Genomic DNA, 16,449 nt, shown 5'->3' with positions numbered 1-16,449 from the left:
GTCACAGCCCCAAGATGCCCTGGACTGTGATGTCATAAGGGGTGGGGTCGCCATGTGACATCACCCAGTGATCCCATTTCTTATGCCTATATAATTTGCCTCGCAAAAGAAGAAGATGGCGACGACAAAGAAGAAAGCCAAGGCTCCTCCGCTAGCAAAAGAGCGGCAAAAGAGCAGAAGATAGCGGAGGAGCCTGGCGAGAAGAACCGGAAAGCGAGGAAAAGTCGGAAGAAGACCCCCGAAGTCGGAAGAAGACCCCCCCGGAGCTGCCTAATAAACTACCTAAAAACCTGTGTAGTGTGTTTTTTTTATTGAAACTTTTCCCCCCAGGTGAATGGGTAGGGGTACGATGTACCCCATACTCACATAGGGTGGGGGGCCGGGATCTGTGGGCCCCCTTATTAAAGAGGTCTCCCGGATTCTGATGAGCCACCGCCCACAGACCCCGACAACCAACGGCCAGGGTTGTTGGGAAGAGGCCCTTGTCCTCATCAACATGGGGATAAGGTGCTTTGGAGTGGGGGGCACCGCAGAGCGCCTTCCTTCCCCAAAGCACCCACTCCCCCATGTTGAGGGCATGCGGCCCGATACGGTTCGGGGGGGGGGGGTGCTTGCTCGTCCCCACCCCCTTTCCTGACCTGCCTGCTCGGATAAGGGTCTGGTATAGACTTTGGGGGGACCCCACGCCGTTTTTTCGGCGTAGGGGATTACCCTTAAAACCCATACCAGGCAACGGGGCTCGCAAGGTGTCAATCTCGCAGATGAAAGCGGCGAAATTGACTTCCTTCTCTAGTCCCGTCGTACCTGAAGTCAGTGTGTGGGCAAGTCCGTTCATTTGGAAAGTCCATCAGACCAGCATACAGACAAGCAGACTTCCCGACAGGAGCTGGGTCTGGCAGACTTTCGGTGGAAAGATTTAAAACATGTTTTAAATCTAGGTCCGCCGGACTTTGGGGGAAAAAAAAGTCCGTGGTAGCCCACACACATTCGATTTGTCCGACAGACTCTGGTCCGCCAGAAAGTCCGATCATGTATGCGCGCCATAAGTGTTGCACTAGCTTCAGCTACATACAGTACACAGTTCTGGGTTCCAGCTGTGAGACAGAGACTTACCGTATCACACCCAGAACAAAATAGGAGTCGGTCTGAGTGGCGCTCAGCCATTCATAGTGAGCTTTATAGTCTTTAAATAAATATAAAGCTTCCTCTGATTGGCAGAGAAGCAGGTTGATGATGTTGCGCTGTATGATTTGGTTATTCACAGAATATAAAGCTGCCTATGAATGGCTGAGCGCAGCTTAGACAGACTCTTATTTTGTTTCGGGTGTGAGACAGAAAGTCTCCCTCTCACAGCCAGAACCCAGCACTGTGTACTGTATGTAGCTGAAGTTATATACAGTTTATACCATGTTTAGAGCCAGTGCAGCACTTCATGAACCGCTTCAATACAGGGCACGTTTACCCCCTTCCTGCCCAGGCCAATTTTTAGGTTTCGGCGCTGTCACACTTTGAAAGACAATTGCGTAGTCATGTAATGCTGTACCCAAAATTACATTTTTAGATTTTTTTTTTTCACACAGTTACCGCTGTTTTTTTATTTTTTGTGAAAAGAGACAAACTAAGAAAAAAATTTTGTAAATCATTTTTCTCCTTCACTGATGTGCACTGATGGAGGTAGTAATATGCAGCACTGAAATGCAGCACTGATGAGCACTGACAGGAGGCACTGACTGGCATTACTGATGGGCACAAATTGGCTTCATTGCTGGGCACTGTTGGGGTTGCGCTGATTATCAGTGCAGCCCCAACAGTGCTTGTACGGGTCTCCCCTGTGAGGAGATGCCGCTGATCTGCTCTCCTCTCCTCACACTTTGTCAGTGTGAGGCGAGGAGACTTGATAAATGGCATTTCCATAATTACAAGTGATCAGCTCTGATCGGAGACAGCTGATCACATGGGTAAAGAGCTGTGTCATCACCCGAGATTGCGACGCGGTGAGACTGGGGTGACATATGAGAATGAGAGAGGATCACGCCATCATTTGTCTAAATGGCGGGCAGGAGGTAGTTAAGGAAATAGTTTGATTGGACCAGCTTTGTCTAAACTATCTGACGTGACAGGAAATATGGAGATGGGCTTTAAGGTTACGGTGGGGTTGAGGGGTACGATTCCTAAATCTTCACCAAGCTTTTCATTGGTGATAAAATCATAATTGGTTGTTCTCTCTGTGCTATCAGTTTCTCAAAAGTATCCATCTACTGAAGAAGTGCAGACACCGTGAGAATTTTTTTTCCAATGAATTTTTAGGTAGGTTTAGCAGGCACTAAATAATGAGCAATTATTGAACAATAATTATATAGGAATAATAATAATTATATGGTAATATTTAGAATGGATAATTCTGTGGATTATTTTGTAATGTATCCAGAAATACAGGATATTATAAATAAACCATTATGTAATCATTAAAACATAAGAATGACCATAGCATAGCTAATATAGCCAAAACTATAGCTAACACAAATAAATAAAAAAGTCAATGAGAAAAAATCATTAGAGAAAGACAACAGTGGCCTTGTAGAAGAAATCACCAACCTGAGAAGGGGATGGAACTTCAATAGTGAAATTTACTCTTGATTTAACACTAAAAGGAGTGTGCAGGCCATTCTTTTTCACAGGGGAAGCTGCTTTGCTGGTACTTGGATCTTGGGAAGCTGCTTTGCTGGTACTTGGATCTTGGCTGGAAGCTTCACTCTTATTAGAAGTAATGGAAGTACATGTTCCAAATGCTGATGAAATCTGGACATCCAAAGCGCCAACAAAAACTGAGATAAAATTAAAATCATGTTATATGTGTATATAAGAATAGCCATGTAGACACATTTCTAGTAGAACATGTGCATCTGTGAACAGGTAAACATTTTATGACAATATTAAAATGACCTATTATGCTTAATTTTATAAAACAGACACACATGCTCAGCATTATCCTGCCAGTAACTCAACAGATCGGTTTCAGAAGATTTCAGTATAAATGTGAACTGCTAAACTTTTTGGCAAGTATCTCCATGTATGCTGAAAGAACATACAAAAACTGTAAAGTTAACTGATGTGTACAGCCTCAGAAAAAAAAAAAACATATTGCGGGACTTGAGAAATGGGTGGATCGCATGGAAATGCATTGCTTGATCTCCCTGCTCCCTAACTGTGTAGTGCTCCAGTAGATCTATATGGATCTCTGTGCACCAGTGCTGGCTTTGTCATTGACTGCCAGCCAATGCCAAGAGTCAGATTTCAGCTTCTCACGTTGCGGTCTCCCTTAAAGCCTTGTGACTGGAGCTATTACACCATTTCCTTTTGTGACTTGCTAGTTAATCTTAATGTTGGCATCTTCAGTTTTTACATGTAAGTGGATATTAATTTTACTTTTTAATAAAACATGTTCAATTTCACCAACATCTTGCAAGGGTTAATTGCTCATTTACGTCTGGGGAACAATAAAAAGGAAATATACTTACCTGATCCTTCGCTCCTTCTCACAGCTAGACTGGTGGTGCCACAGCTTTGCGATCCCTACACTCTCGTGGTCTAGAGTCTTTGTAACATCAAGACCAGAGCAGAGTCTATAGCCCTGCTCAGGATGTGAGGATCCAGAGGAATGGTCCACGGCCTGGTCATTGAGGAACGCCATCTGCTGGGGGAGTAGGGAGCAGAGGATCAGTTCGGAAAACTGTTTTTCCTCTCCCGTAGACAAAACAGGATATACGCCTTTGCAATGCGGGCACAGGATATTATTTTTGTATCTGCCTCAAGTTGGGCTTTACCATTTCAGCTTTCACACCTGTACACCCCAAATGGACCAGAGGATTTTTTATAATTCTGCTAGGAGCTTGTTTATTGAGCAACAAACCTGTCATTAATTACTTAAGATAACAAACAAGGTTTTATTTTTGTGATCTTGTCTTGCAAAAAATAGGAATTTTGGCTTACCTGTAAATCGTGCACACTCCCATAACTCTAGCCATTCCATTTTTAAGCAAGCAACAAGGAGTGTTCAAAGACACAGGGGGGAGGAACACGTATGCTGTACTGTACTCCAAGGTAGGGAATTTACAGGCAAGGTAAAAATCCTATTATCTTATTTGTTCAGTACAGGACACAGAACTTGTGTTCTTAGGCCATGGGATATGCCCAAAAAATACACTTAGGTAGGGCTGCAACTAACGATTATTTTCATAATCGATTAGTTGGCCGGTTATTGTTTTGATTAATCGATTAATCGGTTAATAACGTTAAAAAAAAGTGTGATGTATAATTTAGTTAATATGTAAAGTTTTAAAAGCAATTTATTCTTAAATATCTCTATGCAGTAGTAAATATAAATAACCAACTATATGGTTAGGGAGCAAAATATCTAATCCACTCTGAGAATAACAGACATAAGAGATATACTGTATATATATTAGAGGGGATATATACTGTATATACTATTAGAGGAGAGAGATACTGTATATACCGGTACTATTAGAAGAGATATACTGTATATACTGTTAGAGGAGAAATGTACTGTATATACTATTAGAGGCTATATACTGTATATACTAATAGAGGAGAGATATAATGTATATACTATTAGAGGGGATATATACTGCATATACAATTAGAGGGGATATACTGTATAAACTATTAGAGGGGATATACTGTATATACTATTATAGGAGAGATATAGTGTATATACTAATAGAGGAGATATAGTGTATATACTAGTAGAGGAGAGCTATACTATTAAAGGGTCAATCTAGTAAATATCATCAGACTCATTAACTTTAACCCCATTTTGTTACGGGCCGATTAATCGATTATAAAAATAGTAATCGATTAATTTCATAATCGATTAATCGATTAGTTGTTTCAGCCCTACACTTAGGCGTTACATAATTAGGTTGAAAAAGACATAAGTCCATCTAGTTCAACCAGTAGAATAAACAAATAGAAAAACTCATATGTACAATCCTATGATCACAGTGGATACAGAGGAAGGTAAAAAATAAAATAAAAAAAAGTATGAACCAATTTGCTCCAGCAAAAACAAAAAAATTCCTTCCTGATCCCCCCTCCTGGTGTTATTACCTATAAATGTTAGTATTTAGTCATATTTTGTGCAATTAGGAATGCATCCAGCTCTTTTTTTTTTAAATCTACTGAGCTGCCCAAAACTACTTCTTGCAAGAGTCTGCTCCACATTTTCACAGCTTTTACTGTGAAGAAGCCTTTCCGTATGGAGGTTAAATCTCTCTTTACCTGCAGGCATAAAGAGTGCCCCCTTGTCCTCTGTAATGAGCTGAAAGTGAATAACTCAACACCAAGTTCACTATTTGGATCACTTTTGTATTTATACAGGGACAAGGAAAAGTATGTGCACCCCGAAATTAACTGTAGTAATTTGCCATAAAATGTAGGATGTCTGCGCAGAGTGCTACACAACGTCAATTTTGTTATTGAAAGCCAGGAATCAGTGTTAACATACAGGGAAACCCTGTCCTACCTTATCCCTGCAATAAAAGCTTCAGAGCACAACAGGTCTATTACCTAAGGACACTAGCAAAACAAATAAAAAATAGAGTCTCATGAAGTGGGCAGGGTTATGCAAATGTGCACTAGGGGTGGCCCTAGCAAATTTTTGCCAGTGTCCAATTAAGGTAGCCTGCATATAACCCATGGACTAAGAATACAAGTTCTGTGTCCAGTACTGTACAATTAAGATATGATTTTTGGACCAGTGTTTAAAAATTTGTATTACGGTAAATAAAAAGTATAAATGTTATTCTAAAATGTGCCCGGCAAACTAAGAGTCCATTCACACAGGGGCAACTCCTGATCCGACTTCAGGTCGCCCCTAGTCGCCTCAGGTTGGACAACATTTAAAAAGCAATGTAAGTGAATGAGAGCCGTCTTAATGCACACTACTGAAGTCGCTCCGACTTCAGAAAAGGTTCCTGTACTACTTCTATCCGACTTGTAGGCGACCGGTACCCATTGATTTCAATGGAGATCGCCTCCAAGTCGGATCTCCGTCTATACGGAGGCGACTCTGACAGAATTATCAGCTCTCAAGAGGGAACTCCACGCCAAATTTCTGAAAAATTTTTTTGCCGTGGGTTCCCCCTCCGAGAGCATACCAGGCCCTTAGGTCTGGTATGGATTCCAAGGGGAACCCCCTACGCCGAAAAAACGGCGTGGGGGTCCCCCCCAGATCCACACCAGACCCTTATCCGAGCACGCTACCCGGCCGGCCAGGAAAGGGGGTGGGGACGAGCGGGCGCCGCCCCCCCTCCTGAGCCGTACCAGGCCACGTGCCCTCAACATGGGGGGGTGCCTTGGGGAGGGGGGGCGTGCGCCCCCCCACCCCAAAGCACCTTGTCCCCATGTTGATGAGGACAAGGGCCTCTTCCCGACAACCCTGGCCGTTGGTTGTCGGGGTCTGCGGGCGGGGGGCTTATCGGAATCCGCGAGCCCCCTTTAATAAGGGGGCCCCCGGATCCCGGCCCCCCACCCTATGTGAATGAGTATGGGGTACAATGTACCCCTACCCATTCACCTGTGAAATAAAGTACAAAAAAAAACACAACACAGGGTTAAAATATTTTATTGCACAGCTCCGGGGGTCTTCCGTCTTCGGGGGTCTTCTCGCCGGACTCCTCCGCTATCTTCTTGTAGCTCTTTTGCTAGCGGAGGAGTCCGGCTTTCTTCCTCGCCGCCGGCCTCTTCTTCCGACTTCGGGGGTCTTGTCCCCCTCTTCGGTTCTTCTGCCGGGCCACCGCGCCTTCTTATAGCTCTTTTAGAGGCGGTGGCCCGGTCTTCTGTCGCCGCCGCCGCCTTCCGTTCTTCTTCTTCTTCTTCTTCTCCAGGAGATGTTGACACGACGCTCTCTCCGGCCACAATGCCAGGGACGCGCTCCGCTGCCACTTATATAGGGACAATGGGGCGGTGTCACATGGGTTGATGTCACATGGGTTGGTCACATGGGTTGATGTCACATGGTGACCCCGCCCCCTTACCATGTGACATCAACCCATGTGACATCAACCCATGTGACACCGCCCCATTGTCCCTATACAAGTGGCAGCGCAGCGCGTCCCTGGCATTGCGGCCGGAGAGCTCGTCGAGTCAACATCTCCAGGAGAAGAAGGAGAAGAACGGAAGGCGGCGGCGACAGAAGACCGGGCCACCGCCTCTAAAAGAGCTATAAGGAGGCGCGGTGGCCCGGCAGAAGAACCGAAGAGGGGGACAAGACCCCCGAAGTCGGGAGAAGAGGCCGGCGGCGAGGAAGAAAGCCGGACTCCTCCGCTAGCAAAAGAGCTACAAGAAGATAGCGGAGGAGTCCGGCGAGAAGACCCCCGAAGACGGAAGACCCCCGGAGCTGTGCAATAAAATATTTTTTCCCTGTGTTGTGTTTTTTTTTTGTACTTTTTTTCACAGGTGAATGGGTAGGGGTACATTGTACCCCATACTCATTCACATAGGGTGGGGGGCCGGTATCCGGGGGCCCCCCTTATTAAAGGGGGCTCCCGGATTCCGATAAGCCCCCCGCCCGCAGACCCCGACAACCAACGGCTAGGGTTGTCGGGAAGAGGCCCTTGTCCTCATCGACATGGGGACAAGGTGCTTTGGGGTGGGGGGGCCGCACGCTCGTCCCCACCCCCTTTCCTGGCCGGCCGGGTAGCGTGCTCGGATAAGGGTCTGGTGTGGATCTGGGGGGGGACCCCCACGCCGTTTTTTCGGCGTAGGGGGTTCCCCTTGGAATCCATACCAGACCTAAGGGCCTGGTATGCTCTCGGAGGGGGAACCCACGCCAAATTTTTTTCTGAAATTTGGCGTGGAGTTCCCCCTTGAGCTCATTCTCTGCTTGGCCACGGCAAAAGTCGCCTGGCCTGGGGCGACTTGTAAGTCGTCCCAAGTCAGGCTGAAGTCATCACAAGTCGTGTTGAAGTCGTCCCAAGTCGCGCTGTGATCTTAACTCAAGTCGTGTACAAGTTGCCTCACTCAAGTCGCCTACAAGTCGTGTTGCCCCTGTGTGAACGGACCCTAAGGGTTAACTGGGGTTTAAAAACAAACCATATAAAAAACAAAAAAAAAACACATTATTAACTTGTTGGGTTGCTTTCTAAATGGACGTGGCAAAAGTTATCATGTTTACATCCCCCATACAGCAAAATAAGTCACCCCTAGGGGCATATGAGCACACTGTTCTCTTAGCCATCCTCATGTGCTTGCACATATATAAAGGTGGGAGACCCCCTAAAAGTAAAACCCAAAATTTAAATAAAACTCAGTGTGTTAAAGCACAAAGGTTCCAAAGCAACAAAGGGAAAAAGAAAACTGAATTCTCGCATGTATGTTCAACATATATATTCCTGTTCCCAGTGAAATGTCTGTGGCAAATTGTTAGCAGTGCACAACATTCCAAAAAAAGCCCTGTCATCCGTATTTGCCCACCATGCCCATGTCTCCCACCCCTCACAGACCGCCCACTGCCCATCCTTACTGCAAGGGCATTACAGTGGTCCGGTCCTCCCTACTGCTCGGGATCATATCCAGCTCCATAGCGAAGGGGGAGGTGACACACAAGGAGAATAGCTCCACCCACCAATCAAATGAACTACATTGTGTCCCAAAACAGAATAAATTCATTGCTGACACCTAATGAGTAAAGAATATATTTAAATATATGCATAAACAACAATATTGAAAGCTTAAAAACAGAGGGGAAACCCCAATCTAAACAAAAAAAGTTGAAGGGGGGAGGAAAACTAAAATTATTAATAAGAATAAATATGAAATTAAAGCAAATGGTTCCATCTTGTTTATTGACTAGGGAACCATACATTTTATTGAACAATCCAATTCTCCTCACGCTTACTTCTATAATATAGCACTTAACATAACTCTATATAACAGGGCCCTACATGAGGGTACCTCACAAGCACCATTCAGACAAAGACTCAAAGGCTAGACCAACCCCCGTTTCACGCCAGATGTGAAGGATATTGTAGGGAGGAACAGACCACTGTAATGCCCTTACAGTAAGCATGGGCGGTCTGTTGGGGGTGGGAGACAGAGGCATGGCCCGCCTATATAAGACATGCACAGACGGCCTTGGAGATACGGGGGGGGGGGGGGACATTTTTTGGAATGTCATGCACTGCTGACAGTTTGCCACAGATATCTCACTGGGAACTGGAATGGTACAGTAGGATGGACATGCAAGCAAGAATTCAGTTTTCTTTTTCCTGTTGAATTTAATGTACGTGGTGAATTTAGGTGGGTATTGGAACTGTGCCTAATCTCTCTCACTCCGTTGAGGTTTGCAACTTTTCTAGTTTTTTATGGCATTTAACCAGCCAGTCAAAAGCCATCCAAACTGCAAAAAATAGATAGAAGAAACCCTTAGGTAAATGCACCCTTTATAAACAACGCACATTATTACATAGCACTTGTTATGTACTAAATTACCTGTCTTATTCACGGGTAGTTCTTCAGCGGGCTTCTTTTTTCTCTGACCATGAAACATGTCAATCAGTGAGCGGGACCCTGGCATCGGGCCAGATTTAAGTGGCAAGGGGCTAAAATTAGACATGTTCGCTGGAACCAACTGGTGCATTTGAAGTCCCACCTTATTTAAAATAGAAAAGAAAAAAAACGTAACAGCTGATATTTTCTTCCAAGAAAAATAAATAAAAAAAAAGAGTAAACATTTTGAAATGTTTCAAATTTTGGGGGGGGGGGGGGGGGGCATGCATGTAGCAGACGAACATGGCTACCTAGAGACCTTGTTCTGTATTACCTGGGCACTTCTTCCCAAATAAAAGGATCCTCTGAACCTACAAAAGAACATCATCATGACCGACAACATGATGAAACGTCCCATCAGATATGAACTGCTAGCTCAAACCGTATGAAAAGCAGAAATCTACAGCTTTCTCTAATCCGACATTGCTAAGAAGATGCCAGAACCCTGCAGATTCAGTTTCTTCTGCACAAATTCAGATTTATTGCATGTGAAGAAATAGCAACAGCCTCCCATAACCTTTCAGAGGAACTTCTCCGTGCCAAGAACTGAGCCATCAAACTAGCTTTTTGTAGCAATGTGAAACAGTATTATAACAAATTAAATGATGTTGTTTAATCTACTTACCCCCCTCATATCGGAAACATCCAACTTCATTAAATTAAACATTTTTAGAACTTCTTTTCCAAATACTTTGGCATTATCTGTTGCTTGTTCTAGGGTTGCTGTCCTGTAAAAAAAAAAAAACATATTTTTCCATATTGTAACACACAACCAATAGAAGATCTGAGATAAAATAAGTAATATATGAAGCTCGATTTTATAACACCATGTTTTATTTAAAAATATGCACGTTCGGGGGCGCATGCGTGAGGCTGGACATGGTGGACGTGTCCCATTAGAGCTCCGCACTCCTCGCAGCATTGCCGGGTTACCGCACTGTTACCTGAACCGCCCGACACACTCGCTCACCCCATGATCACTCCCTGGAGCTCTGACTGCCCATCCGGGATAATTCTAACAGGTCATCAGGGAAAGAATAAACCAAAGCCCATCAATGAGGCCCTAGCCTGCGCCTCCTCCAAGATGGCGGCAAAGGTCGGGAGCCACATCTTTGTCAATATGAAAGTAAAGGTTGTTTTTTTTAAAAACAATCTCTCTAGATAGCAATACTGAAGCACTTATTTTCTTGAGAATTACAGCAATAATTGGCTAATATAGGCCTATCTTTCCTCATGCAAAATTGTGTTTTGTGGTTTAGGTACAGCATGGAGCATTTGTTGTTTATTTAAATCAGGAAAATTATGCAATGCTAATTTTTATTTTTTTATGTTGGTTTGTTCTGTATCCAGTAAACAGTGTTGCTCATAATAATTAGGTTCAACATAGAATGAGCAGTATAAAATGTTGAGAATATTACAGGCAGCATTACATAATGTGAAGAGATGTAAAACTGGAAAAGAACAGTCAAACATTACATTTTTTTTTTTATAATTAGTCACAGTGTATTCACCTTGCTATATTATCGCAGATTCCATGCCCCCCATATTTTGCAGGTTCTATGGGTGCTCCTGCTTTCCGCACCATGATTTTAAGTGTGAGTTTTCTTCCCTTCATTTTCACAGACTCGAGCCTCCTCTGGATCTCTTCTGAAAGGTTCATCAGAAAGGCCTCTGCCTCACTGACCTGAGGAAAAATGTTTTTTATCTTTAGGATCAGCTAAAAAGTGCAAAGATAATTCACCGGATATGCAACTTTGGAAAAAAAATAAAATTATATATATATATATATATATATATATACACACACACACACATACACACACATACACACACACACACACACTCTGTATATATTTTTTATATAGTATTTCAGATAATGCATGCTCAATGTATCTGTACTCGTGCAAATGCTCAGATACCCAAAACTGATACCATTTGGCTAGTTTCTTTCAAAAGGATTTCCCCACTAACAGCTGAAATGTAAAGAAAAGGATGCGAGCAATTATTGGATGTTAACCACTTCCAGCCCAAGGACGTCATATGACGTATTTGACTTTCAGTGGGGATATCTGAATGATGCCTGCAGCCTCATCTTTTTCTGCCGGAAATTCTGTGCACCATAAGAATAATCATAGCGGCAGTTTAGCCTCTTGATCATTCTTACAGCCAGTGGGACATTATTCCTCCCTCCCGCTGGTGCTTCCAGCCTTATAGACCCCACATCTTTCTATAAAGAGGAGCTGTCACGCACCATTCCTATTACAAGGGATGTTTACATTCCTTGTAATAGGAATAAAAGTGATCAAAAAAATATTTAAAATTAAAGAGAAAGTGAAATAATAAAAAAAAAGGAAAAGTAAAATATACAATAAAAGAAAAAAATAAAAGAAATGTAATGCATCCCCGTCACTGTGTGCTTGTGCACAGAAGTGAATGCACACACAAGTCCTGCCCACATATGTAAACGCCATTCAAATCACACGCGAGGTATAACCGTGTACATTAGAGCGAGAGCAACAATTCTAGCACTAAACCTCCTCCAGAGTTGGAGCGGGTGGGGACTCCAAAATCTGCAGCTATTTAAAAAGAAAATGAATCTCTGAGCCCCAGCTGCCCAGGAGGAATATATATATATAATATATTAGCACTGCTCAGCAAGTCCAGAGGATCCACCTGCAGGAGAAGCTGCATCCCAACCACCCCATCCCTCAACCCCTATCCTTCCCAACCCTAAACTACTCTGACCTCACCCCCCTACCCTGTCCTCATTTACCCCCCACCCCACCCTACTCACCCACTCCACACCCTGCCCTCCCTTAGCACCCCCCCACCTCCTAAACCACCTCTTTCCTCTCTACTCTTCCTAGGTGATAGGCATCAGTAATTGGTATCGGAGAGTACAAAAAAAGTATTGGTACATGTAGTTAAAAAAATGGTATTGGTGCATCCCTAGTCTTAATTTCCGTTTCACCCATTGAGGGACACAGGAAGCCTTGAATCTTTGGATTGAGGACTGGACTGGTAAAGTAAAAAAAAAAAAAAAATGGTATCCCAGCCTACTTAGACTAACTAACTATTTAACCAGCAATTTTTATTTTTCTTCATTTCTTTCTTCTGTCAAGACTGTCAACGTGTACACTGCTACCAGAGAATAAGTCTCCACTTTGAAGCTATCCAGAGTTGTTGCTCTCAGCCTGGCTTTCTGATAGTATCACATCCAGTTGGAGGGCTAGCCTGGACCTTCAGGAACTGGGCTCTGGGTTTTCCAGGTTCTGTTCTGTTAGCTGCTTTGCTTGCTCTGACTCACTTACAGAGTAGGCTGGTTGTGCTGAGCACTGGGAGTTCCTGCATATTTGCTGGTCACTGGGTACCATTGCTCCTTATTTTCTGCCAGATTACTCTGGGTTAAAGCTGTGAGACCAACAGCAAATGTCATTCACTGGGTGGAGCTGCCAACTTCTTACTACACAAGATAGCAAAAGCATATCCCTGCTGTGTTACCTGTCATGTGGAACTTTGATCTTTTCCTACTACACACCTACAGTGGTTTTAGTCACCTCTGGCCAGCCAACAATCCAGTTATAAACTCTCTATTACTCTGAGCCTGCATGTGGCCTATCCACTTTGTAGTAGCAATATGTCAGATTGTAGACACACAAGAGAAGGAAGGGGGAAGAGAACAGTTTCTACTAAACAGGTCAGAGAATGCTTGCACTGCACCCACTGATGGTGCAAACTGCTGCATCCTTGAATCACATTGTCTTTTGCTGTTAAAGTCTCTTCCGTCTTCAAAGTATCTGGCCTCTTTGGGTGTGTCAGGTGTAACGGGATTGTCTGCCTTCTTGACTGAGGTTTCTATTGTGGTCATGCAGGACTTTATGACCCAAGTTACCAGTTATTTTCTGACTCTGATTGCAGAAGCAGCAAGTATGCTCCCACTCCCTTCCCTGAAGGTTTTGCATCTGATTTACCCACCGTCTTGGCGGTTTCTGAGCCATCAACCACAGAGATTCTTGTATGATTCAGTGTCACTTAAATCGTTGTTGAATGAACTCAATGGGATGTCTAATGCAGATGTGGAACGCTAATTTCCAGCAGATGCACCAAGGGCAGAATGTCAGTCTCGAGGAGCAATTTGCCATCCTGCTTCTATCTTTAACACCATGGCTGTTGAAGCCCAGGTTGTAAAGAACATGGGCAACTGAGTCGGATTCCTTTAATGCTCATGTCCAGATAGTGCTTTAATGCTCAAGGCTAGATCTAGACCTATTTCTGCAAGGTCCATCATCCGATGTGGAAAGCATACTTTGCTTGGTGTTAAGTCTAGGAACATTCACCGTAAGAGTTTCTCTGCAAGATGAATCCTCTCCTTCCTGCAATTTGGTCTGGACCAGCATTTGGCTCTCAGCACTATCAAAAGGTCAGTTCTCTGCTCTTTCCATTCTGTTTCAAAGAGAGGTCTCTCATGTGACTCCAACCAGTTTATATTCTGTGGCATCTGAATCTGGTTCTCTCTGTGCTGCAGGAGCTGCCATTTGAACTGGGGTTGCACCGATACCAATGCAGATACTAAGCATTTGCACGAGTATCGGTACCCGTGCAAAGGTATCGATACTTAAAACCTGATCCATACTGGCTCGGTTCTTTCAGCTGTCAGCGGGATTCTCCCGCTCACAACTGAAATGTACACAAAACAATGCAACAATTATTGGTTGTTAAGGAGTGGGGCCGCCGCATCCTTAACAACTGATGACTCATTCATTTATCTGTCAGCTTTCCTGCTGACAGATAAATGTGATTTAAACCAGGGGAAGCTGCTGCTAGGGCTCCCTGTAGGATCAGAGCACTCTCCTGCTGGGTCTCCACTCCATCCCCAGCCTGCAGTGCAGCACAAGAGGAGCGACAGGACAGAGAGAAGTCAGCACCGACTGTGCAAAGGTTAACTGCAGGGTAAGTTTGCTCCCTTGCTGGGACTCCGCTCCATCCACTGCCCGCATTGCTATGAGTAGTACTCATAGCTAAAAAAAAAAAAAAAAAGTGGTATCGGTGCATCCCTAGTTTGACCCCGGTAGAGCCAGTCCTCTCACTAGTCTCAGCCACCAGGTTGTTTTCCCTGTAGCTAACCTCTCTGCAAGGTAAGTGAACTGGTAACCTTATTTGCAAAGACCCCTTTTTGGTCCTGTGTAGGAACAAAATGGTGTTGAGGCCCAGGACTTCCTGCTTACCCAAAGTAGTCTCTGCCTTTCATTTTAACAGGACATCGTCCTTCCAGCATTTGTCCAGCTTCAGTTCATCAAAAGAAAAATTTCCCTCCATTATCTGGATGTGGTTCGGGCTATACAAACCTATCTCTCTGCCACTGCTTCTTTCAGATAGATGGATTCCGATTTGTCATTCTGGATAAGCCCCAGATAGGCACCCCAGCTTTTCAGTCCACTAGGTTTCTCAGTAGACCGTTGTTCATGTGTATGGTCTCAAGAATCATGTTCTTAAGTTAGATCTGTGAGTGCCTCTTGGGCTTTTCTCATATCTGTAAGGCTACTATCTGGTCTTCTGTTCACATGTTCTATAAAAAGGTGGACCTTTCTGTTTCTGATTCCAACTTGGGGCATAACGATTGCTGTGTTGCCCACCTCTTAGTACAACTGCTTTTTTATGTTCTGAAGGTTTAAGATTCCCTGTGTTTCAAAAGAGATCAGAAAGAAAAGAAGATTTTTGCACTCTATGTAAAATCCTTTTCTTGGGAGGCCATTGCTCTTCATACTGCTTTGCTGCAAAATTGAGGCATACTTGTAGTAGGAAGAGTTAAACCCTGGGCGGGCCTACAGTTTTTTGTTTGGTATCCAATCCTCCTTTAGGCAGCAGTATAGTCCAAAAGTTTGAGACTTCAATAATCACCAAGAAATAGTTCTTTTTTTTTTTTTTTTTCCTTTGAAAACCTTTTCCCATGTACCTTGATTCAATGTTTGTGAAAACTTTTTGAAAACCAATAAAAATTTATTGATAAAAAAAAAAATAAAATAATAATCACCAAGAGATAGATATTATGGTTTGTACAAAAATCCTATTTTATCACATTGGCAGTGAATTCTTTTGAGTTTACAGAACATTTTGTCATTCACTCATGAACTGTCGATGTAGGGAAACCAGAGCATTGTTAAGGCTTTTAAAAGACTGAGCTTTTCTTCAACCACACAAAAGACACTTTTTTCCCCCCCAAACGACTGACAAATAATACAGTCCCTTAGACTCAAATGCCATTGCTGTAGTGTAGAGGAATGCTTATTTTACTCAGATAGCTGCTCTTGAAATTGCAGTCACTCTAAAATGGTAGATTTTTGAATCTTTAACCACTTGCCGACCGCCGCATGTATACGTCGGCAGAATGGCACGGCTGGGCAAATGGGTGTACAGGTACGTCCCTTTGTATTTTCCGTCATGTGGTCACGTGACCTCGGTGAGTAGAATCGCAGGTCCTGTGGACTCGATCGCCGCGGGGATACCAGCAATCGTCTCACGGAGCTGAGGAACGGGGATATGCTAATTAACAAAAATATGTAGAAGAATACGTATCGGCCTAAACTGAGGAAAAAAATTGTTTCTCCCATATATTTTTTGGGGATATTTATTATAGCAAAAAGTAAAAGAATAATGCGTTTTTTTCAAAATTGTCACTCTATTTTTGTTTATAGCGCAAAAAATTAAAACTGCAGGAGGTGATCAAATACCACCAAAACAAAGCTCTACTTGTGGGAAAAAGGACGTCAATTTTGTTTGGGAGCCACGTTGCACGACCACGAAATTGTCAGTTAAAGCGACGCAGTGCCGAATCGCAAAAAAGCACTCTGGTCTTTGGCCAGCAAAATGGTCTGGGGCTTA

At 43.6% G+C, this 16,449-nt stretch overlaps 1 protein-coding gene across 1 annotated transcript in view; it reads right to left on the bottom strand.

Annotated features, from left to right (window-relative positions):
• REV1 (REV1 DNA directed polymerase) overlaps positions 1-16,449 on the bottom strand; it is a 99,932-nt gene that overhangs the window by 24,791 nt on the left and 58,692 nt on the right. The window contains exons 14-17 of the mRNA XM_077482718.1: positions 11,082-11,254; positions 10,196-10,298; positions 9,514-9,673; positions 2,596-2,825 (exon numbers count right to left, since the gene is read on the bottom strand). Coding sequence (XP_077338844.1) covers positions 2,596-2,825; positions 9,514-9,673; positions 10,196-10,298; positions 11,082-11,254 — 666 coding nt within the window. The remainder of the gene's footprint in view (positions 1-2,595; positions 2,826-9,513; positions 9,674-10,195; positions 10,299-11,081; positions 11,255-16,449) is intronic.

The sequence above is a fragment of the Lithobates pipiens genome, unplaced genomic scaffold (genome assembly GCF_037356315.1).
Source record: "Lithobates pipiens isolate NorthernLeopardFrog02 unplaced genomic scaffold, aLitPip1_a1.2 Scaffold_16, whole genome shotgun sequence".
NCBI lineage: Eukaryota > Metazoa > Chordata > Amphibia > Anura > Ranidae > Lithobates > Lithobates pipiens.
The sequence above is the reverse complement of the archived record's forward strand: the minus strand, read 5'-3'. Positions and strand labels throughout refer to the sequence as shown.